This window comes from Vitis riparia, chromosome 17 (genome assembly GCF_004353265.1).
Source record: "Vitis riparia cultivar Riparia Gloire de Montpellier isolate 1030 chromosome 17, EGFV_Vit.rip_1.0, whole genome shotgun sequence".
Lineage (NCBI taxonomy): Eukaryota > Viridiplantae > Streptophyta > Magnoliopsida > Vitales > Vitaceae > Vitis > Vitis riparia.
The window spans coordinates 6,411,384-6,436,821 of NC_048447.1; the positions used below are offsets into that span (position 1 = coordinate 6,411,384).

General features: G+C 34.0%; 3 protein-coding genes across 5 annotated transcripts; 2 read left to right on the plus strand and 1 right to left on the minus strand.

The window, feature by feature from the left end:
- The first annotated feature begins 6,682 nt into the window (after positions 1-6,682).
- Positions 6,683-15,037, plus strand: LOC117904923 (elongator complex protein 3). Its single transcript, XM_034817744.1, has 9 exons — positions 6,683-7,188; positions 7,933-8,002; positions 8,116-8,288; positions 8,959-9,133; positions 12,478-12,644; positions 12,731-12,950; positions 13,042-13,146; positions 14,437-14,589; positions 14,713-15,037. Exons 1-9 carry the CDS (start codon positions 6,719-6,721, stop codon positions 14,869-14,871), a joined length of 1,692 nt encoding a protein of 563 aa, XP_034673635.1. The 5' UTR covers positions 6,683-6,718; the 3' UTR covers positions 14,872-15,037.
- A 1,593-nt stretch (positions 15,038-16,630) lies between these two features.
- On the plus strand, positions 16,631-19,174 carry LOC117904966 (heme chaperone HemW). 2 transcript variants are annotated; one of them, XR_004649636.1, is made up of 3 exons: positions 16,631-17,589; positions 17,675-18,496; positions 18,582-19,174. XR_004649636.1 is itself a non-coding variant. In XM_034817800.1 (2 exons), the coding sequence occupies exons 1-2, from the start codon at positions 16,793-16,795 to the stop codon at positions 18,297-18,299; spliced, it is 1,422 nt and encodes a 473-aa protein (XP_034673691.1). In that variant the 5' UTR covers positions 16,631-16,792; the 3' UTR covers positions 18,300-19,174. The 2 variants fall into 2 exon arrangements, 1 of the variants encoding a protein (XP_034673691.1); XM_034817800.1 differs by having other exon boundaries at positions 17,675-19,174.
- A 143-nt stretch (positions 19,175-19,317) lies between these two features.
- Positions 19,318-23,956, minus strand: LOC117904967. 2 transcript variants are annotated; one of them, XM_034817802.1, is made up of 10 exons: positions 23,731-23,956; positions 22,631-22,656; positions 22,218-22,302; positions 21,926-22,135; positions 20,917-21,039; positions 20,782-20,839; positions 20,564-20,637; positions 20,076-20,164; positions 19,910-19,982; positions 19,318-19,600 (listed from the first exon to the last, which is right to left on the minus strand). In XM_034817802.1, exons 1-9 carry the CDS (start codon positions 23,824-23,826, stop codon positions 19,913-19,915), a joined length of 831 nt encoding a protein of 276 aa, XP_034673693.1. In that variant the 5' UTR covers positions 23,827-23,956; the 3' UTR covers positions 19,318-19,600; positions 19,910-19,912. The 2 variants fall into 2 exon arrangements, with proteins under 2 accessions (XP_034673693.1, XP_034673692.1); XM_034817801.1 differs by having other exon boundaries at positions 19,318-19,605.
- Positions 23,957-25,438: the final 1,482 nt, after the last annotated feature.

A 25,438-nucleotide genomic window follows, 5' to 3' on the forward strand; every position in this document is an offset into this window, starting at 1 on the left:
GCATGATGTAGGGATATTGTCATCAGTCAAGATCTTTTGTTTACTTGGTTCTAGATAGAAATCTAGAAATGAACATGATATATTCTTGGTTTAAGGTCCTTAAGGACTGGAAAAAATAGGAAAATTACTTTATGTCAAGCCTCCTAAATTGATAATCATTTTTTCAAGTACATGGTATAAGACTCTAAGAAAAGGTTTTCTATCCTTTAAGTTTAGAGTTGTCTTTTCTCAAGATCAATGTCTTTGAACATCTAATGAGAGAAATTGCATTAAGGTTGTTCTATGCCTCTGCTATAGGTAACCTTATGTTAGGATAAAACCCTTAAAAGTATGAGATAATGTAATAAGCATGTGGATTTTTATTATTTATTTAATAAATCCAGTTCACTTTTATCTATCCTATTTCATGCATTATATCTTGTAAGCACTCTAGTTTAGATCTTTTGTATTATACGTGACTTGGGTGCATTAGGAGTTGCATGAGAGATCCAAGTCACGAGTTCCCTGCAAATAGATGATTGGTTCACAACTGGGTCATGGGTTTAGGCAACCCATTAAAGTCTATAGTGCATCATCTTCTAATTAGAGGGATGGTTGGTCTTGGCTATCAGGATGGGTTTCTCGTGGTGAGTACACTAGTGTGTATGGTTACATATTGAATAGGGCCTATAGTGATATATGACTTAAGGCTATCAAGTAGTCATGACTTCACCAAGTTGCCTTATTGTGTCATCTCTTAACTTTGAGAAAATATTGAGCTAGTGTTGAGCAGTGACTTTGACCTACGAATGAAATCATAAATTGATCATATATTCCCTATGGATTGATTCATTATTAATAAAAGTTGTTAGCAATAGGCATTCTCAATAGAGACACCATGACATCTTAAGGGATTGAGATAGAGTGTCCCCTTAAATTATCATAAAGAGGTTTGTTCATGAAAACTATGGTCATAGTAGTTTTTTAAGTGGAAATTTGACATTATGGTCTTGGAGAGCTAAGATATGTCAATTGAACACATAATATGAGAATCTGTAACTCAAGGATAGTAGAAGTAGTCTTGAAAGACTAATAGATTTCATCTTGTCAAACTATGGACACCAATTTATGGGAAGAATAAATACAAATGATAGTAGGTCATGAATCTTAGCACATGATGTCTCATTATTATTTACATAAAATATTGGAATTCAATTGATTCTTTATAGTGAGATGTTTAATTAACTTCAAAATTGGATTTTAAGGAAGTTAATACTCTTATGGGTCTCAGTGGTCCCCACTCTTATAACTTATTGGCACGAGTTATGAGGGTCGGATTGACTTTTTAGGTTCACTTTTGTGCATAAGGGTATTTTGGTAATTACGTCAGGTTGCATAGGGGTAAGTGAACAAAGTCTCTAAATTGGGCTAATTGATTAATTAGTAGGCCCTACTAGGTTAATTAATCCATTAGGACCCGTTATGGGCTAGATTAAGTGACCTAAACCTTTAGTAGGTTCAAGTCGCTTAAGCCCATTAGGGAACCATAAAAATACTCCCTTAGGGCTTAGGGTTTTCATAGTTTTTTTAGAGAGATGTCTTTCACCCCCGAAAAGAGATAGATCCATAACTTCTATCATCATTTCTATCCTATCGGAAATGTGTCAAGATCAAGGTTTGAGCCATCGAGCAGAAGACCCTAGGTTTATGAGACTTTTTACAACTTCATTCATCATCTTCATCGTGCGAAATCAATTCGAGAACATCCAAATCTCTAACTAATAATCTAATATCTCTTCCATGAAGAAGCCACTACTTAATCCCCTTACAATTTGATAAAAATGTCCTAATGGGACATCCTTCATTCATGAAGTCAACTCTAGCTTTCAATTCATAAAGTTACATCTCTAAGGCATTTTTTTTTTCTTTATATGAGAAAATAGTGTCCTTCCTAATTGATTTATCATCCTCAACAATGAGGGGTGAAACCACCTAATGAGATTTAGCACCAATGTGAGCTTTAAACAACATTAATGGAAAGATAGAGGGTAAAGATCACATGTGCATCCCTAACTCCTCATTTTGCTTACTTGAAGCTTAATTGTGTTGAAGAAGGGACTATATTTGTTGGTGTAAATGAAATAGCAAGTAACTTTAAGCCAGAGTTTTTGCCTCCATTGGTGGTAGTTCATGTGATTAGTACATTATTTAACGTAGCTTTCTCAAGTTATTTGCTTGATAAAAACTATGCCAAAATGTAGGATTATAAAGAAAATACCCTCCATTGATTCTCTTTTTATTTTATTCTATTCATCTTTGACAATAATTGACTTTTAATCAAAATATTATGATAAAATTATCCAAAATTACAAAAAGTGTAATTATTACATTATATTTTAACTTCATTTAAATTTTGTCATTAATTTTTTTAATTAAAATGAATATAAGAAATCGATTAAAAATGAGATTTAAGTAGCTACATGAACAATAATATTTTATCATAGTGTTTTGATAATTAAATAAGGTACTTAAATTTTTTAAAATTTTTTAAATTTTATTGTGTAGTCAATTTTAAAATGAAATATAATTAATAGCTTAATAAAATTCCTCAAAATATTCTTTTTAAAAAAAAAAAAACAAAAATAGAATAAATAAAGATGCAAGATTCTACTCAAAATTATATCTCCAACCATCAGTTAAAAAAACTCCCCTGCTAGAGTGGCGGTACGACTAAACTACAACACAAAATCACAATTGGGATTTGGGGAAAAAGATAATTGTGCTAACTTAAGTGACTTTTCTCTCATTGAAGCTTTGAATGTAAGAGAGCAAGTTTTGTCCTCTCTATGCAATAGCGTCGAAATGTTTGGCTCATTTAGATACTAGAGTCGTTAAGGGGTGGCAGTGTAGTGAAGAATATTGACAATGGGAAGGATATCGATTCATGGTAGAACGAGGAGGTTATAAATAAGGTTGGATGTTAGTTTCTTGAGAGTTTTTTATGATGCATCAAAACGGTGCGTTTAGATGAATTCAGGTTGGAGAGCAATTGGGAAGCAAGAATGAAAATATCAATAATCACAGATATATCGGTACTTCGATTTTATGAATATATCGGATATATCGAAGACATATTGACAGAAATTTTGACACAAAAAATTAATAAAAATTATGAAAATATTAAAAAATAATAAAAATTATATAAGAAGTAAAAATAGATATTTTAATGTTATTTTTAATATATATATATATATATAATTCGTCATATTTGATAATAATATCCTCTACATGGATAAAAAATATAAATATACATTTATTATTAAGTTGCATTATAGATTATTTTATAATATTATTATGACAATATGTCTAATTTTAAAATATATTTAATATTAAAATTATGGTCCATTTTAATTTAAATGTATTCAATGATATCAAATAAATAATAATATATGCATATTTTTTTAATATTTATTTTTATTATATTTAATAAATATATAGATTATATAAAAAAAGACCTATTAAGAAAATTGTTTTTATATTTTTGGTAATAAATTAAATCAAATATAAAAATGAAATAATTCTAATTTAGTAATTTAATAATAAAAAATCGAAAAATCAGTGAAATATCGGTTGAAACAAGAAAAAAAATAAATAAATAAAATATCAGTAAAATATCTTAAAGTATTGGTTAACAGATATATCCACTCGAATTTTGTATCGATATCCATGGATATTGGATATATTGCGGATATATCTAGATATTTTAAGGGTTAATTGGTTAAAAGGGTCAAAATAACACTCCCTCCCCCCCCCCCCCCCCCCATTATTTGCAAATATAACCCACCAGTCAAAAAGCAAAAAAGTTAATCGATTGAGACAAAAATACTCTTCTTTTTTTTTTTTCTCTCCAACACATACAACTTCTCATTTCCCTTTCCCCCCTCATTTTTCCCTCTAAGACAACGTTCCATTTCCCTTTGTTTTATAATAGATTGGTTCTAATTTTTTTTATTCGGTCATTGGTTGCTCATTCTCTCTTTTTTTCCTGTAGAGAACAAGTTTAACTTCTCACCATTGTTTCATCTATTCTTCATTATTGGTCACAAAAATATGAAAAAAATGTAAGCAACCAACAATTTCTTTTTTATATTATCATTTTATTTCTTTCTGTTTCTTGAAAATTCAAAATCTGACTTCAACATTGTTGGTAAAAAATAGAGACTCCATTGTTAGTTCTGAAAAAGTGAAAAGTTCTTTCAAAAGAAGTTGAAAAGATTTATCCATATGGCAAGGTCAAATAATAGTAAGCAAATTCACAGTCATAAATTTTACCTGAGCTTAATAATGGTTGAGTTTTATTAATAAATAATTTAATTGTGGTTAAGTTCTTTGTTCATTTTTTCACCTGAACTTAACAGTAGTTGAGTTGCATTAACAAAGAACTTAACCACATTTAAGTTCACAGTCAAAAATTTTACCTGAACTTAACAGTAGTTGAGTTGCATTAACAAAAAACTTAACTGTGGATAAGTTCACAGTCAGAATTTTCACATGAACTTAATAATAGTTGAGTTACATTAACAAAGAACTTAACCACAGTTAAGTTCACAGTCAGAATTTTCACCTGAGCTTAATAGTAGTTGAGTTGCATTAACAAATAACTTAACCACAATTAAGTTTACAGTTAGAATTATCACCTGAACTTAACAATGGTTGAGTTGCATTAATAAATAACTTAATTGAGGTTAAATTCACACTCAAAATATTCACCTGAACTTAACAATTATTGAATTGCATTGACAAATAACTTAACTATAGTTAAGTTGACAGTTATAGTTACATTACAAAAATTGTAACTTTGAGCATCAAGTCAAACTCATCCAAAATAACAGTCAACACTCAACAACATATAAACCTTTTACATAATCAAAATGAAACCCACTACATGGGTAAAATTTTGAAGTAGAACAATTCAGTTACCATTTTCTCTCTAAACCAATCAATGCGGGCATTGGTCAACGAGTTGAATGGATGATCATGCATTAAGTATTTTGTATATTTAATCAGGAACATCCCACAATCACCACTGCATGAAACACAAGTAATCAAAATTAAGATGGATAAAAAAAATTTATTGTATAAGGCATAAAAGTGAAATGATAAGATGAAGTTTGGATATTTGTTTACATAATCATACTCTTGTTGAGGAACATCATGCAATCGTTCAATGTCCCACTATTCTTCACTCTTAGGATCACCGCTCTTCCCATAAAATGATGTAGCACGCAAAATACGTGGTAACACTTTAGCTAAAGGTATTATGGCACCTTTTAGTCGATTATCACTATTAATGCCTATCAATGAGTCATACACAAATATTCTCCTCTAAGCAAGGTGAACTACTCCCAATACCCAATGCATACTTCGGACATTAATAGGGACATAGACGATGTCCACCTCAGACCATTTCATGGAAGGAATTGGGTGAAGCCCATTAACATAGTCAACAAGAATATCATCTGCTTGCATTTGGAACATAGACCTACTCAAACACCATTGTATGATACCCCTAAAATTTCCAAAAATCCCTAAAATTTCATAAATTATCTGTAAACTTATCCCTAATTAGATGCTATTACATTGAATATATCAATTCACTCTAAACACATGATTGATAATAATACAAAAAAATAAAATAATATTAATATGCAATTTATTATTTTTCAACACACTGTAATAGTTCCCAAATATTTTCAAACATCAACTAACAAACCTAAATTTATTCACTCAAAATACATAATTGATAACAATGGAGAACTAAAAAAAATAATTATAAATATAACAATTTTATACTTTGAATACAATTCAATAAATCCTAAATTTTTCTTCGTGCATTTAACTAATAAACTTAACCATATCGTATAACATCTCTAAAAATTTCAATAATTTATCAAATGTGAAGACTACACTCACCGGTTTAGCAAAATCACTTGCCTCTTCTGTTGGTAATTGGGATTTTTGCTCAATAGTTTCGTTTTCCTTTGCTTCACTTTCTTCTGCTTCACTTTTTTCTTCTGTTCACAATTGCCATTTTTGCTTTGTCACCACTTTTTAAAATCTTTTTCTCCTATCACTCTTCAATGAACTCATTGTTTCCTTCGTACTTGAAGATATAATATGAGATAACTTGAATAAAATAGAATAACAATTTTTCCAAGGATTCAGAATGAAACAGAGGATGAGAGGATATATGAGAAATTTTCTAGGGTTTTTGAAGGAAATATGAGATTTTCGTTTTGTGTATCAAAGGAAGATAATGAAATAGAAGAAGATGATGAAAGATGAAGACTTGTTTTGTAAATGAAGTGGAAGAGGAGATGACCTTTCCGTTTTGTGCACCAAAGGAAGATAATGAAGTAGAAGAAGATGATGAGATAAATTTTTTGGAAAATATGAGGAGTCAGTTTTGTAAATGAAGTAGAAGATGAGAAGTTGTATGTATTGGAGATAAAAAAGGACATTTTTGTCTCAACCAGGTCAACTTTTTTACTTTTTGACTGATGGTTATATTTGCAAATATGAGGGTTATTTTTACCCCTTTAACCGATTAACCCATATTTTAATCCTTGCGAGGAAGAGACCAAAACGGTGCGTTGTTATTAAAACGGTGCGTTTTGTTTTTGTGCGAATTGCGAGAGGCCTATTAGAAGTCCCTCTGTAGCATCTCTCGCACCCTCTCATGGCGACGGCGGTGGTGGCGGAGTCTCGAAAGCTGCCTCGGCCGGGTCGAGGCGGCGTGGTCTCGCATGGTCTCAGTGAAGAAGAGGCTCGAGTCAGAGCCATAGCCGAAATCGTGAACAACATGGTGGAGCTCTCTCACAGGGGCGAAAACGTCGACCTCAACGCCCTCAAATCCGCCGCTTGCCGAAAGTACGGACTCTCCCGCGCCCCCAAACTCGTGGAGATGATCGCGGCGTTGCCCGAGTCAGAACGCGACTCGCTCCTCCCTCGCCTCCGGGCCAAGCCGGTTCGAACCGCCTCAGGAATCGCCGTGGTCGCCGTGATGTCGAAGCCTCACAGGTGTCCACATATAGCAACCACGGGGAATATTTGTGTTTATTGCCCTGGAGGACCTGATTCTGATTTTGAGTACAGTACACAGTCGTACACTGGATACGAGCCCACCAGCATGCGCGCGATTCGTGCTAGGTAGGGTTTTTCTTTAGGTTTTAGTTTTATTTGTTGTATTGATCTCTGTTTGGATGATGGGAAATCATAGGAAAAGGAACTAAGTCTTTTCATTAATGAAAATGCTACAGTACTGAAGTTACACTCAATTTCTTATAAAGTTCTTCTGGATCAGTCAAATTGCAATATTCGTTTACAGAAAACATAAGAGCCCTCTGTTTCCCTGAAACCAAACAAGTGTGTTTCTTGGTACTCAGATGAAAACTGGAGGTCTAATGAGATTTCGGGTAATTGAATCATGAATGATCGATTTTATTTATTTATTTTTCCTTCGGGGTGTGGGGGATAGGGGTTTATTATTGTCTGATTTCTAGTGATTCGAATTTTGTGCTGAGAATGTGCTGTGAATTGTAAGTTGTTGGCTTTGATAGAGCAAGAGGTCCGTTCCAACCAGTTTAAAGGAATAATAAGTATTTATATACTTAACTCTGATGAACCTTATTACCACTTTGAATCAAGATACTAATCAATAATTTGGAGGAGGAACTCTGAAGCAATTTTTTTCAACTGGCCATCTCACCATATTGCCATCTTACTTGGTTAATTTAGAAATTTTGCAAATGAGGTTATAGGTTCAATTTATTCTAACATGAATCCATATAACCATCGTTGCTTATTTTTCTGCAAGAAAATTCTTGTAACTTTTCTTTTAACTTTTTTGTGATATGCTCTCTGTTTCTATTTTCTTTTCTCTTTTGGTTGCAGATATAACCCATATGTCCAGGCTAGAAACAGGATCGATCAGCTGAAGCGGCTGGGTCATAGTGTAGACAAGGTTTAGTTTGTTGTCTGGTTATAATCTAATTATTTATTTACAGTTGTGCAATATCTTGATTTATTGGTAAGCATACTTGTTTGCACCTTGTTTCAATGGCTGCATGTTTTCAGGTAGAGTTCATTTTAATGGGTGGTACCTTCATGTCACTGCCAGCCGAGTACCGTGATTACTTTACAAGGAATCTACATGATGCTTTGTCAGGACACACTTCTGCCAATGTTGAAGAGGCTGTTGCCTACTCAGAGCATAGTGCAATAAAGTGTATTGGAATGACCATTGAAACGTGAGTTACTATTTGCCCTCTTTGAAATGGGAATTCACATCATCTTCATCCCTATGCTGAACATTGGTCTTAGTTAGATTCAAATTTCCTATAATTTTGTAAGTGATGTGCTTAGAAATTGTCCTGTAAGATAATGGTAATCATGTAACTGTTGTTTCGTTTTCTTCTTCTTTTAACAAACTGGGTGTGACAAGCATCACTAACAATGTTCGATCTAAGCATGCATTTAAAACAATACTTAATTTTTCTTCTCCCCATTTGATGGGGTTGTAAGGGTCAGAGGTCTAGTAACTACTAACTGTCTACTTGGAAGTGTTGAATTTGTTGCATACAGTTGAGAAGCCATTGCCACCATCGCTTATTCTCCATAGTTTAGATAGTTGAAAAAACATGGTCATTCCTTTTTCTGTATTTTGCCTTATGAATGTCTAGTGGAAGTGCTTACTGGTCTTGATGGTTTAATGTCCATGTATCATTGTAATTGAAGACCATGTCATTTTGCAAGTTAGTGGTATCTCCTTCCACTGACACATATTATTTAATATATTCTTGTCCTTTTTTTTTTTTTTTTTTTTTGATCGGTAAAAAGAGTTTCTATTAAAGAAAGAGACACCAAGAAGGCGACTCAAGAGTTACAAACCTATATTCTTGTCCTTTTTTAATCTATCAGGAGGCCAGATTACTGTCTTGGACCTCATTTGCGGCAAATGCTTTCTTATGGTTGTACACGGCTGGAGATTGGAGTTCAAAGCACCTACGAGGATGTTGCCCGTGACACTAATAGAGGACATACAGTAGCTGCTGTGGCTGATTGTTTTTGCTTGGCCAAGGATGCTGGTTTCAAGGTTAGATGCTAATCCATTATGAAAATACACTTGCCTTTTGTTGGAACTCTTGATTTGAACTTCTTTCAGCACCATTTGGTTTTTGCAACTAGTTTTCTCACCACCCACTTCCTCTGTGCTTATGCAAACTTACCCCTCCCCCCCTTTTTTTTGGAAATCTCAATGTAAACCTCCTTTCACTCCATTTGGGTTATGCAAGTAGTTTCCTCACCCCACACAACCCCTGCCCCAAATTAAATGTATATTGCTTAAACTTTGGGAGGAATCTCAATTTAAACCTCGTTTGGCTTCTTTTGATTCAATTGCTTCCTCAGCAACATGAATATACCAATCCAGCACCTTCCCCATCACTGCCCAAAAATAAAAATAAAAATAAATAAATAAATGACATTTTTAACATGGGTGGTGTTTAGATACACTTTCTATTTTTTATTTTTAAAAAATAGAAAGTGAAGTGGTAAAGGTTTGAGGTATGGACAAGGCTCTAGCAAAACGTTGAGGCTTAGGTCAAGTGGCAAAGGCTTGATGTAGGATGAGGCTTGACTTTACCCCTTAGGCCTAGCTCAAGTATAAGGGGGTGAGATGTGGTTGGTTGGGTTGAGGTTTAAATTCACCTTTGATGCTTGGCCTAAGCGATAAAGGCCTTGGGTGATATTGATGTTTGACTTCACCTTAGTTGCCTAGCTTAGGTGAGTATTTAAGGGAAAACATAGGTGGCCAACCTATATATAGTATAACCCTTAGAGTCAAACCTTTGACTTGGGGTAATGAGTTGAATTTCAAGTCACTTGGACTTTGGGTCATAACAAATCATGTTTTTCTATTTTTGAACAATCTAAATTAATTTTATAGTAGCAAGATTTGAGAAGAAACGATGATTATATATGTTGTTGACAACTGAAAGATTTGTTTTAACTTTCATAAAAACATGTCTTATTACAAGAGTAGAATCGAAACAAGTACATATTCACCCATAAATTACCTACTTATAGTTTTCGCTTAATACATTCAATAAATGTTATTTTACTCCTCCTATCAATCAACCCCGCATAACGTTTGAATTTTTCAAACAAACTGAGGGCCCAACCAAGGTATCTATTGCATGTTACACCTACTTTTGCGATGTTGTGACAACAATAATCATCCACATTGTTGGATGGATTGAATATATGTGCGTAGATTTGTTTCCCACAACCTGGGTCTAGATTCCACATGCATTGAACTATCTTGCCATAGAAACCTTGAAAGGGCTCAGGAGGTATGACTTGGCCATACCATGGAACATTCTTATCATTGATCTTGCTTGGATCTATGGCCATGGCACTGCAAAGAAAGAAAGCCACCATTGTTGGAATCACATATGTTAGCCTTGCCATGTTGCAAATATTTCAACTCAATATTCCCTTCCTTAATTGATTCTTCTAGTGATTTTAGAATAGATCTATGGAGGTAGGTATATATATGTGTGAGGAGGAGGAGGGGTGTTGAGAAGAAGGTGAATTAATACCTTAAATGTTATATGTTACATTTAATCATCAAAATGGAAGTTTTAGTTGTGATATATGTAAATAATAAATGAGGAAAGTTATGACAATCAAAGAGCCATATAGAGAGATAAATGCCTTTTAATTTATCATATACGTTGCATTATATTTGAGGCAAATGTTTTTGTAATAATTATTACATGTATTTTTCTTCTTTCATAATATTCCGTATTTTTTACATAGAGATTAATTGTAAACTAGAACCAACTCTCCATATTCTCCATTAGAAATGATATGGCTATAGTATCATACAATAAGGTTGCAATGTTGGTGTAGAAGTTAGTGGGAGTTAGTTCTAGTATAGAAGTTACTTGAAGTGAGTTTTAGTGTTAATATTTCATAACTTCACATGTATATTAAAAGTAAAAATAAAAATTCTGATAGAAGTTTAGGTAAGTTTTCGGTTCAAGGATTCCAAGTATGATAAAAAATATTGGTGTTTACAATTAATCTCTATGTAAAAAATACGGAATATTATGAAAGAAGAAAAACTTTGTACAATACTGGTTTATTAATAACTAGTAATCTAGCCATGATGTTCATGAATGTAGGAGGTTTCTTATGCCATGTAATTTTTTTGTGTATTGTGTTGTTTCGATCAATTCTCAATCTTTATTAATATTCTTATTGCTACTTTATGGGCTATCATTACTCCATTCATTAAAAACTAGTATCAAAGCAAGATAGAATATGGTGACTATAAAGCTTGATGTCGAGAAGTTCATTGGAGACAACAACTTCAATTATGGAAGATGTTGGGTTCATCATTCTCTAGTTTACTCCTTTTATCAAATTGAAACATTTACCCTCATTCATTTTAACTAATATTTATCTCTTTGATTTTAACTCATATTTATTTTCACTAATTTTGAGTAATAAATTTATTTATAAATATTCATATTAAAAGTATTCTAGATACATAAAATAATCATAAAATATTTATTATAAAAAATGAGTTATGGATAGGAATCATAATTTTAAAATATACTCTCACCGGTGTGAACAAATGAAGTAAAAATAATCTGAGATTAAGAAATAAGTTACTATTTTGATTTAATACTTAAAGTTAAAAATAACTTAAAGTTTTAATATTATGTTATTTTACCAAACATGATTAATCTACTTAATGACTTAAATTAAGTTATTAAGTCATTAAAATAATTTACCATACACTCTAAATAAGTTTTTTTTTTTTTTTTTTCTAAATCAATATATGAAAACACTCTTTTCCAAAAATAAAAATGGATAAGGATCCTATTACCTAACAACAACAATAATCCAACCCAACTATCTAACCATCATCATTAAAACTCTTAATTTCCTGATCTTTTCATATTAAAATTTAGTTAGAGCTTCCTTCGCTGCCACCAACAATTGATTAAAAATAAAGATTTATATTTAAAAAAAGTAAAATATAAATGTAAAATAAAATAAATTATAAAAAAATATTATAAGAATCCTATTACTCGTTTATTTATTTGTTTATTTTCGATCATCATTCATTATACAAGTGAGGTGATAAAAATGTTACAAAATACTTAGGATAAGTTTTAAGGTTGTTTGGTTTTTTATAATCTTAGTTATTTCTCAAACAATGTGATCAGGGAAATTTTTTTTAGATGCATATTCGTCTCAAACTAGCAGAAATCTTGTCAACTCCTGAAGCAGACTTTCTATTTAACATCTTTTCTCCTGAAAATTTAATTTCTTTGCAATGATTGGATCCTTACAACATGCATCAGACTAATCTTGCAATTTTGAAGTTTTCTACTTGTTGCTAATTTCATGCTTTTGCTGTAGGTTGTTGCTCATATGATGCCCGACCTTCCAAATGTTGGGGTAGAGAGGGACTTGGAAAGTTTCCGGGAGTTTTTTGAAAGCCCTATGTTTAGAGCTGATGGGCTCAAAATATATCCAACACTTGTAATTCGTGGAACTGGGCTTTATGAGCTTTGGAAAACGGGCAGGTAAAATGTCATTCCTGTTCAATAAGCTGGCAACAACTGCATGGCTCAATGAGAAATCAATAATTTCATCCATGTCCTGTTTGCAGGTATAGGAATTACCCACCTGAGCAACTTGTAGACATTGTAGCAAGAATTCTAGCCATGGTACCCCCTTGGACTCGTGTTTATAGAGTTCAGAGGGATATTCCTATGCCTCTGGTTACTTCTGGGGTTGAGAAAGGAAATCTACGGGAGCTAGCTTTAGCTAGGATGGATGACTTGGGCTTGAAATGCCGTGATGTTCGGACACGTGAAGCTGGAATCCAGGTGTTGCACACAACTATGTTCACTTGACATGTTATTTATAAAAGTTTACAACAATTTAAAATCCTTGTTAACTTGCCTGTGATGAATCTAGGACATCCACCACAAAATTAAGCCAGAGGAGGTTGAGCTTGTTCGCCGTGATTATACAGCAAATGAAGGTTGGGAAACTTTTCTTTCATATGAGGATACACGCCAGGTATTTGAAAACCTCTTTTCTTTGTGTCTGTATATGTATATATGTGTGTGCCACCAATTTTCTTGTTGCCTTGCCATGAGAAATAGACCATTTCCCTTTTTGAAGTATAGAGGGGTGGAAGGGGAACACATCCAAAAAAGGAGGTGGGCAAAACTGCATTCAGAAGCAACAAACTTTTGCTTCCAATAAAAGAAATGCTTCGAAGTGTTTGTTTATGTAGTCCCTCCTTGCATCTTTGCTCCAAAAAGCAAAAGAAGAAAACAGACTGTTAGATAGTATCTAAGCCTTGAATAGAAATTTTGAGCTAAATTTCAATTATAAGAGGAAGTATAAGTATGTGAGATATATCCCCATTCATTTGATGAACCTTATTTTAGTAACCTGATTGTTTGTCTAACTACCCAAATCAAAGTTGCATTACCATAAGAACACAAGTGATGAAATCATATCAAGTCTATGCTTGGGAAGGCACTTAACAAAATCTTATTGTAAGCTATTATTTACAAAGGTAGAATAAAAAACTACATCTGATTTTATTACAATAGGTCTTTGGGCTAAGACATTTATGTTTCCTAACTAGGTGTGTCTTGAATATTTTGAGAAAATCACTGCCATTTTCATAAGCAGTGGCAGAACAACAACACTTTTTCAACGTTGCGTTGTTCCATACGGTGGCTACTGAGTGGGTGATTGGAAAAATTATCCATTTCCCTTTTTTTTGATAAGAGGATTGGAGGAATATTGTGAGTGATTCTCAGATTATCACTGGAATTCCCACATTGTCTTCCAAAGTTCTTGGTAAGGGCATTGACATGGGTGCAGTGTCCAACACAATGACCTCAGGATAAAACAAACAGTAATTTCCGTGTCTACTGACACACAATGGTACCTTACTCTTAAGATTCATTATATAATCCTCCCCAACTTGTCTGCTTGTGTGTAACTGTCTAATTTTGAACCATTTTCTGCACTGAATAACTCCCAGATCCTAAAGCCGTTGACATGCCTATTACACATAACTGTTGTTGGCTTGCAACCATTAACAAGAATGTCTTAGCAGATCTTCGTATTGTAGCAGTTCATTGATTGGTTAAGGATCCCATGTAGCAGTTCACTGATTAGTTGAGGATCCCATATGTTCATGGCTAGACATTCCTCTTCGTGTCACTAGTTTACAGATAAATGTTCTCGTGTTGGATTTGTGACATGGATGCTCCTTATTCCTATCATCTTGTTTCTGGAAGAGCTTGGCCTGGTCGAATAACATGCTCATTTTCTGTTTGGGCTCAGGATATTCTTGTTGGGTTGTTGCGCTTGCGCAAATGTGGGCGAAACACTACTTGCCCAGAGCTGATTGGCAGATGTTCAATTGTTCGTGAACTCCATGTTTATGGGACTGCAGTCCCAGTCCATGGACGGGATGCTGACAAGCTTCAACACCAGGTAAATGCAGTAATAGCCCTCGCATTTTCAACAATCAATGTTAAAACAGCGGAAAAAAAAAATGCTTCCTTGATTTCTTTAGCCACCTATTGGATGATTGTTTTCCATTTCAATGTTTGATAGGGTTATGGTACACTTCTGATGGAGGCGGCAGAAGGGATTGCTGGGAGAGAGCACAGATCAACAAAAATAGCAGTTATTTCTGGTGTTGGAACGCGTCATTACTACAGGAAACTGGGGTATGAGCTTGAAGGGCCGTACATGGTGAAATATCTTGTATGACCAAAGATAACCACGGTGGTCTTTGACTCAATTTTGTAATTTATGTTATGGAGAACTTCGTATTCATCACTTATTTGTATATTATGAGCCTGTCCGTTCAGAAATCCCCTTCGCAGTTGTACTTTTTGATTTTAATATAGCCGAAAACGAGTTTTGATTTCTGAAATCGGTGTAAGAATAATGCCGAGATCGTTGTTCCCAATTGAACATTGCTACAGAGTAACGGAAATGAAAAATTAAATTTAAATTCAATCTGTACCTAGTTGCGTATATTTTCTTTTCTTTTCTTTTTTTATTTTATTTATAAAACCAAAAAATAGTATTAGTTTTTGTATAAATTATTAGACATTTTTTTCTCAAAAAGTCGAGACTTTGTTTTTTCTCTATAAACAAATATCGGATAGTAAAAGTGAAAACTATAAATATTAGAAGTAGTAAAACCGAGGTGGAATGTAGATGAATTTGAGTTTTACTGATAATAAAATTTATGAATTTTTTTACAATCTCTTCGGGATTTTTTCATTGAGACAAGTTGAGGTTAATTTGAAGTACTTTGAACATTTTATTTATTTATTTTGACTTCACCTTTAATTCAAGAGATAGAGATACAGATGAAAAGTAATATATTATTGTTTAAAAAAAATTTTAATGTAAAATTCTTGATGTAATTATTGGTAGCTAAGAATATCCAAAAAAAATAAAATAAAAAATTACTTCTTAGCATGCTCTGTTGCATTCCCTTTGTTTATAACCTTAATAATTTATTGTCACTCCAACAATTTGTGCAAGTTGTTTTTTGTTCTTGTCTTAGGTTTTCACTTTTTCTATGTTGATAATATGGCAAGCAAAAAAAACATTTAGAGAATAATTATATGATTAAATAAAAAATGCATATATTTTAAATTATTTTTAAATAATGAAGATAATACTAATTTTAAAATTTTAAGATTTCTTTTTTCATATATTTTCATATTAGTGAGTTAAAATTCACTTTTCCTATATATATATATATATATATATGCACATTAAAAAGGTAATGATTTTTTAAACTAAATTAAGAAAATGAACGTATCTAAAGAAATTTGAATAATCTTTTAAATAAATAAGATAAATTAATATGTTTTGAATGAAAATTTTTACTTATTTTATATTTTTATATAAAATTTATTAGTATGTTAGGGACCATTATACCATGTTTTCTAAAATTTGTTTTTAAAATTATTTTTTATTTTTTTAATTTAAAAACATTTTTAAAAACAAATTTCAATAATATATAGTCAAAAGAGTTTATGTTTTTCTTTTATTAAAATGATGAAAATAATTTCTACTTGTTTTTTAAATATATATTTTTTAAATTATTTATAAAGAACTACAGCCAAACAATATTTGAAAATTTTAAAAATAAATTTTTATTTTTAAAAATAAAGAACAATTTTTAAATCATATGACTAAACACACTTATATTTTTTAAAATGAAAAAAACTTGGAAGTTTAGTGGAATTCCCTTCCACCATAAGTAAAATGAGAAATTTTAGGTTTTTTTTTTCCTTTTTTTTATTTTTTTATTTTTAATTTTAAGCAATCCAAATAGAATTTTTTTAGTGTTTTTATGGGGGTAAACGTAATTTGTTAAAACTTATATATATTAAATCTTTTTGCGAAAGATAATTCTTTTTATTATTGCCTTCTTAAAATAATGGCCATGTTTTTTTATTCTTTATGATATAAAGGTTATTTATGAATTATACTTCGAGATATTTGTCCAAAAAAGGTAAATTCAAACTGCGTTCTTCCATCAAAGATTTAGTTGGGAAAAACGTTGTCGTTTTACACTGCCTGTGCTTTTCCGACGAGCTTTCATCCCTGTAGTATTTTGGTTTGCCTCTTCCATCTCCACCACCTCCATTGTCGTAGCCACGTCATGCTCAAATCAACCTTCACTCCCATTCTCTCGATTATCACCCCCAAACCCACAACCTCAAAACCCTCTAAAATCTTCACCAAAGCCTTCTCACAATCCCCACCAACTGTTCGAAAAAATGATTCACACAACCCCTCCACCACAACCCCACCACATAATCTCCCTCCTGTTTCAGCTTATATTCACCTCCCTTTCTGCAGAAAGCGCTGCCACTACTGTGATTTCCCAATTGTCGCTCTCGGGTCTTCTTTTACCCCACCACCTGAGGACGATCCCAGAATCTTGAACTACACCCAACTCATTTGTCGAGAAATTGAAGCGACAAAACCAGAATGCTATCCCACCCCACCTCTTGAAACAGTGTTTTTTGGAGGCGGCACGCCATCCCTTGTGCCGCCGAGGCTGGTTTCTGATATAGTTGAAGCGTTGAGGTTGAAGTTTGGGTTGTGCTTGGATGCTGAAATGTCCATGGAAATGGACCCTGGGACTTTTGATGCAGAGAAACTGAAGGGATTGATGGAGTTGGGTGTGAATAGGGTGTCTTTGGGAGTTCAGGCATTTCAGGAAGAGATGTTGAGGGGATGTGGGAGAGCACATGGTGTGAAGGAGATTTATGAGGCAATTGAGACAGTCAAGTCATGTGGGGTTGAGAACTGGAGTGTGGATCTCATCTCTTCTCTCCCTCACCAAACACCAGAAATGTGGGAGGAGAGTTTGCAGCTTGTCATTGAAGCGCAGCCTACCCATGTGTCGGTTTATGATTTGCAAGTTGAACAAGGCACCAAATTTGGAATACTGTAAGTCAATGAGCAGTGTCTTTGGTGAAAGTAGTGGTGTTTTAACTTTACAATGGATTTGAAACTGAAATTGGTTTGTTTTCAGGTACACACCAGGGGAGTTCCCTCTGCCTTCTGAAACCCAATCAGCAGACTTCTATAGAATGGCTTCCACCACCCTTTCTAATGCGGGCTATAATCATTATGAAATCAGCAGTTACTGCAAGGGTGGGTTTGAGTGCAAGCACAATCTTACCTATTGGGAGAACAAACCTTTCTATGGTTTTGGCCTTGGGTCTGCCAGTTATGTTGGTGGAGTGAGGTTTTCAAGGCCGAGAAAGATGAAAGAGTATATGGGTTATGTGCAGAGCTTGGAAACCGAGGTGGTGGGTTGTGGGGGTAATTCTGTTGATGCCAAGGATGTGGCAATGGATGTTGTGATGCTGTCTCTTAGAACTGCCAGAGGCTTGGATTTGAAGTCCTTCAGAAATTCATTTGGTAGCTCTTTTGTTGCCTCTCTTTGCAAGGCCTATAGACCCTATGTGAAAAGTGGGCATGTGGTTTGTTTGGATGAGCAGAGGAGACCTGTAACTGCAAATGAATTCAGCTCCTTGCTATCCAAAGATGATGGGATTGAAGAACGGCTGGCATTTGTTCGGCTTAGTGATCCTGATGGTTTCCTCCTATCAAATGAATTGATATCACTAGCATTTCAGGCCATAGCTCCTTAAAAAACTGCGAATCTTTCTTGAAGCATTTGATCGTCATACGATGACAAAGGATGCTCCTATTACAACCATACTTTACTCAAGGATGTTAACCAGTTGTTGGATCAACCTGCCTTAAGCAGTAGACGGATAGCTGAGATCAATATGGCCCGTTGAGGTGAGTGGACTGAAATGAAGAATGAAATTTGAGGACTAACTAGGTAAGCTTATTTCGCTAGTTGGTTATTCTGTGCTTAATAAACAAGAAATTTCAGTGAGGCAATAGGCCAACTGTTCTGTTTTCAGAGCACTTATGGCGGAGAATGAAGAGGATGAACTGGCCTCAAAAGCAAAGCAGATGACGAATCTGGAGATTGTGCTTCCAAGCTAAGGTCAAGAGTCAGATGAGATTTTTTGATAAACTTTCATTTCATTTGGATGGATGTATATACATAACTTCTGCTGTCATACTGGACCAGCAGGTGACAACACTTTGACAGAGCAACTGCCTAGATTTCACCTAAGGTTTTACTCGTGCATTAGCTGCTTATGGCTGGTGATACAGGCATGTAGCCAAAACTAAGTAGCATGGAGCTGTATAGAACAGCTTGTATTGTTCAAAGCTTCTGTCAAGTATGAGGCTCCTGTCCTAGTGGAAATAAAACCTTGGAAGGCAATTTATAAGTACGACATTGTTGCCAACGTCCTATAGTGTAGGTATTTCTACATAGGCAATCATCCTGTTTTCTTTTTAGCAGCCTCCTCCCAAATCAAAGTATCAACCTTGTTGCTAATGTAATGGTAATCTTGACTTTCTAAAACCATTTCTGATGAGTTTTCCCTGATATCAACCTTTGTTTACAGTTGTCCCTAATAAAGCTGTTTTCTATTCATGAATCTCAGCATTGTAATAAGGAAATGGGTTTTCCAAGAGGATAAGTAATCCTATGCTTTTAGGAATATCCCCAGTACAATCACATTTTGTTTACAGCCCAGTAATATCTAACAACATCTTGCATCAATTTTTCAGGAGCCTTAAAGAGATTCAAACTGCAATTTTAAATGCATACTTATCCATTTAACTCGTTTCAGCGCTACTCAAAACAACATAGAGAATCGACAAGCATTGATTCACCAGAACTCGTTTTTATACATCTGTACAACCAACAAATCTCTGTGAAGAGGTTACACAGTAAAAATTCATGCCTGTTTGGCCTGTTTGAGGCATGTAAATATGTTGAGCCTTCCAATGACATCCAATATTTCACCTTGTGATTGAATGTTCCATGAGCATCCCCCATCTGTTGATTGACAATTCCTATAGCCTGACCTACAACCAAAAAATGATGGAGACAGAGAACATTAATTCAATTTGTGAAGAAAACCTAGCAAATGTTGATTGATTATTTGATAATGTCATAAGATGGTTTTCAAAAGCATTAGATACTAGGACGCATCCTTTGAATAGGAAAATATTTCAGAAAAAAATATCTTAAACAATGATTAGCTAAAACCCATTACACAAATGATAGTGGTCAAAACATCCTCCATGGACCCTTATAAGAAAGAAAGTTTCTCTTATATCAATCTCAGGGATCAATTCAAGAAGTTTCTTCAATTAAAAGAAGATTTACCAACTAAGACGGCTTTGTTTTCAACCCATGTCGTGAGATGCGCTTCAGCTCTTGGGTTCCCTTTCTCATTTCTCTGCAACATGGATTTGTGCAAAACATGATAAATTTGAATCAAAAGCATGGAGAAATACACACATGGAAAAGCTAGAAATGGTACAGTTGGTACCTTTGGTACAGATATACAATAATGTAGAACACAGGAAGCATCATCAGAGTCAAGATTGAAATAGCCAGGTAGAAAATACTTGGCTGCTTCTGTACAGATGAAACATTCCAAGAACAAACATCAATCAAAACAACCCCAAGGTTGAAATTGGTAAGAAAAGAAAAAAGGGAATTCTGCGTATTCTTAATGGAGTGCATTCCAGACAGACATATAGCTTGGAGTTTTTGGCATCCCAAAATTAAAAGTAAATTCTTCACCCTGGCAGCCAAATGACCATCAATGCATTACTCATTTGATCCTTAAGTTTTGTCGAAGGCTGTTTACATTTGTTCTAGAAGCTTCTTGTGAGGCATATTGTAACACCTTGCATGAGTAAAGCATCTTAAGATGGAAATGTGGAGGCCATATTCCCAAAAAGCATCACAGTCTATTCTTCTAAGGTAATTTTGAGCTCTACCAAAGACATCCAAATTACAGCAAAGCCTTACCATGCCCCCTCTGGAAAAAGGTTTTCCTCCTCCTGAGCAAGTATGAGCATCACAGAATTGGCGCAAGAAAATGTCTGCCAGTACAATTATCAGATTGTAAATTAATTACAGCAGCACAGTATCTCTCTTGAAAAGCTAAAGCAAAACAGTATTATAACAGAATGTCAATACAGAAGAACAGTAACAGCAAAGAATATCTTTTAAGAACACAAGGGTACCATGAAGACGGCTTGCTGAGAGACCATGATTAACAGGAAAACAGCTATCAGCAAGAGACTGCATAAAAAAGGCTGGCTATAACAAGGAAGAAAACCAGATTGGAATAAAGCAAGTAAATATGAGTCAAATACAACCTCACAAAGGTGACGGTTCCTCACTGCAGCTGCAGGATTGCACTTGGCTTTGGGCGCCTTGGAATTCATTACAAGGTCACAATGCAACGCCCCACATAAATCCGCCAAGCACTTGCTATGACTCTGAATTCATGAAATATTGTCATGTGGCACTGCCATAAAACATGCTCTGATAGAGAAAAAGCATAGATGCCAACATCATAATAAGAACTTAGATCCTAAAAGGAACCTTCAAACAGTTCACAGTATAGTGTTAAAGCATGGTCAGAAACATGACATAAATTCACCAGCAGTAACACTTTCAACATGACTACTTTGGAAAAACCAAAGACAATGCTTTGATAGAGTAGATATTGCCCTCCAATGCTGTGTTTCTCTTACTCAGAATCAGAAACTATAACCACATATTCTTCATGAAGGAAAAAGCTTATCGTGAGGACTTCCTTTTTCTAAGAGAGATGCTCTTTTATGTAACAAAATATCGTAAAAATTGGTAGTGACAATTTATTCTAGACTTGTAATGCTCCTTTCCAACTGTAATTAACATATATAATATCATAAAAATTTTAAAAATAACAAGAAATAAAATCTTAAATTAAAATAAAAGGTATATGACCTGAATCTACACAATGACATGACTTATGGAGATGGTAGGAAAACATAAAATTCCTATCAGCGACTCAGCTGAGGATGAACTTTTTATTTTTTAAGTTTGTTTTGAACTTTGGAGTTGTATGACAAGTACCTTTGCATTAAAAATTCACATGTTATGCAGCCAAACTGGAACCAACTCCATGTTGATTTCTGCTGTTTGATAACCTTAGCCCCTAAGGCAGGCTTTACTCTTTCTAGACAACTTCAGGAACTTTCCAAACAGCCCCAAACAAATTACAGGAAGCACAAATGTAAACATAAAATGAAATAGACAATTTGATAAATTTGAGCATTCAGATTGAACTTGACAACTAATGGTATGAACAAAATGGACAAGGAACCAGGGACCACATACAACATTCAGAAGATCATGGTGTCTGTTGTCAAAATGTTGATCAAGAAATTTCTCTGCACGGAAGCTTTTCTTGCAGTATCCACAGCGCCATTCATTTATATCCACATGAATCTTATGCTGCTCCTGATCTCTGAATAAGTGATTGTCAGGATGAAGTTTACATGAACTTGATATCTGATACTGCTCTCGCTCCACAAACGGCATCAAATACTGTAGAATATAAATAAACATCATAAGAATCAATGTCACACATTATTGTCTCAGAGATATACAAGATGCACTTTGCCACTACCTCCTCAATAATCTTCCAAGCTGTCCTACTTCTTTCTCTTGAACAATGTACTTCATGGGCATGATCTTTTTGTTGTTTGAGATTTCTTCATGTTGAAACAACATGGGCATTAGATGGCTAACCTTTGGAAAAATATAACATCTGAAGCAACCAATGACTAGCAATTGTGAATCCAATCTCATGGTAATGTAAATGATGAACTATTCATGTATCTGTTTATATTCATATTGAAATCCCATGTAGATGTAGAATAGGCTAGAACATTTGGGGCATATATGAACAGATAATAACTTGTTATGTTTCACGTATTCATCATGAAATCCCATGCCAACGTTCATTGTGAATATTCAGGAGAGTGATGAATAACAAATAAAACATTATGTCTAATCTAACAACAATGCAAGCAAGCATACCTCGCAGCTGCAGATTCTTCAAAGTCCTGGAACATGAATAAATTGAAAATTTTCATATTAGAAAGCATAGGAAGCAACATATAGTATCATGTAATAAGAAAATGTCGAATGAAAGAAGCTAATAGCACACAAAAGACTTAGGCTGAAGAAAGAACCATCTAGACTAAGAAAAATATGTTGAACCAAGGACTAAAAGAATTAAACAAAGGACCAAGATGACTACAAAGAAGTGCAAGGGCAATACCGCTTGCATATTACATACTGCAATGCTAAACAAAGTTAACAACACAAATAACAGGGCAGATATTAAAAATGGTAAGGTGAAGCAAATATGGTGAGGAGAATGAAAAACTTCCTCTTTTGAGTTTGAAAACCACTTTCAAATAAAATATAACCTTAACCGAGTAGAGGGAGAAAGCACAACCCCTGATTCTACTTCATCAACCCCCTTGCATACTTTTGGGAACTGTTGATAATTAAGTTGCTTTAATAAAGTTTATCATGATTAGCAAAAATCAAGCTCTTAGAGGCGCAAAATTAACCTTTTTAATTCTTGAAAAAAATAATTAGTAGACCAATTAAAAAGCAAGCATTCATTTAATACATTAACACCATTAACATGTCACAAACAATTTCCCAAAGAACCAAAGATACCAAAAAAAGAAACCCCACATTCAATGGCGATATAATATTTTTTTTTGTCAATGATTGAATCATTTCTTATACTGCAGGCTTGGGTGTAATATGAGAAATCCCAGCCAATTTCACCAATTATTCTTCTTTGGGCTGCATTTAGTTGCAAGGAATTGGAGTTGATAGAACAGTTTTCCTCCAGATAGCACAACAGGCATAAAAGAAAAATGCAAACCATTTGCATGACTGCAGATAAGATTAAGGAAATTTACATTTCAACTCATCCAAACAACCATGCATCCGTAATTGGGCTGATTAGTTCATACCCTCCAAAACCCAAACCACATAGAGCATATAAGGTTCCCAAATTTCCTTGAGTTTTCCACTATTTTCTCATCAACCAAACAAATAATGACCGCACATGGATCAAATCAAAATAAAAAATAGATTAATTTGCTCAAAAGCACCTGGGTAGTGTGTGAGAGAGATGAAATTGGGAGTGCTCCTTGTAGAGAAAGCGAAATCAAGAGAAGAATAGATGCAATTTCTGTAGCCCTTCCCATTTCAGCTCTCTCTCTCCCGAACCCTTGTTGGGGTTAAGCTCCCTCCAGTCTCTTAGGGCCTGTTTGGAAAACAAAACAGCTTTCGTCCTCGGAGACTAGGAACTGGCAAAATGGAAAGGCAAAGCAAAGGAAAGTACGGTTCTTTTTTATGAAAAAGATATTCCTTTTTAGTTTTTACTAACTGATTAAAAGGAAAGATTTTTAACTATGATGGCATCCATGAAGTATATCATTATTTTTTATCTATCATATTAATAATAGTAATAAAATAAGATTGATTAAAAGGAAATAGGATGACAACGGGGCACGGACGAGTTGGGTCATCCCAATCCCATTTAATTTATTAAAATTTATTTTTTCGAGAAATAATATTAAAATGGTAAAGTAATGATAGGTTCAATGAAAAAATGGTTGAGGCACTTAAAGACTAATAATCATGATTGAAACATTTTTATTTAGTAAAGAGGAATTGGGACACTTTTATAGGTTTTTTAATCAATCTCTATCTTTTCATAACTTTTTACCATTTTGTTCGTTAAAGGCTTATTAGAGTTGATCTCTCGATGTTATCTACAATCGAGAAAGAATTTGGTAAAGTAATGATAGGTTCAATGAAAAAATGGTTGAGGCATACAGACTGCGAGTTAAAGACTAATAATCATGATTGAAACATTTCTATTTAGTAAAGAGGAATTGGGACGCCTTTATAGGTCTTTCAATCAATCTCTATCTTCTCATAACTCTTTACCATTCTATTTGTTAAAGATTGATATCTCTTGATCTCTCGATGTTATCTACAACCGAGAAAGAATTTGCATGCTTTCTTGCCATATCTTGTGCTTGTTAGAAGTCTCTTGCACTAGCGTTTAACTTTTTCAAAACTCCTTTTGTAGTGACACAATAACATTTCCAAGCATGGAGATGATCCCCCACTATCTCCATTACTTCTTATGTTGTCAATAGAAGATCTTTTGGTGTTAAGTGGTTGATGCTACCTATATCTGGTGGGTTTAGGTTCTTCCACATATTGCATTATAGGGAGAAGACACATCCACTATGAGGAATTTTATCATTATCATAGTCAACTTCACTCTGACAAGTAATGTAATATTCCCCCGTTGCTAACATCAAGTCACTGGTAAAGCCAATTAATGAACCATATCTAGAAACAATATGAGAGTCAATAACCCCATTCTTTATGTTGTATATGTAAATATGATGTATGTCGAGCTTCTAAGGTCAATTAGTATTCTTTGCACTTGGCAATTTAGCAATCAACAAGATAACTACTAGTACCAAGGCATCATTGTAAGGGTGTCCCATATTCTTTTCTAGGCTCTATGCCAAAATTAGGTCTCTATAAGTGGGTTGGTAGATAATGACTGGGCAGACTTCTAATTTGACTTAATTGAATATTTGACTTGCTTAGTTGGGAATCCTTTATGCCACCCGAATGTTTAATATTCTATTCACTTGCTATTATAAGAATTTTGGGGTTTAGCTATGGTGATGTCTTATTCTAAATTAGCATACTTGTATGCTCTTGTGAAAGCCTTTTCCATGCTATTCAACTTTTTTTTGTGAAGAGACATGTAATGGTCAGAGTCCACAA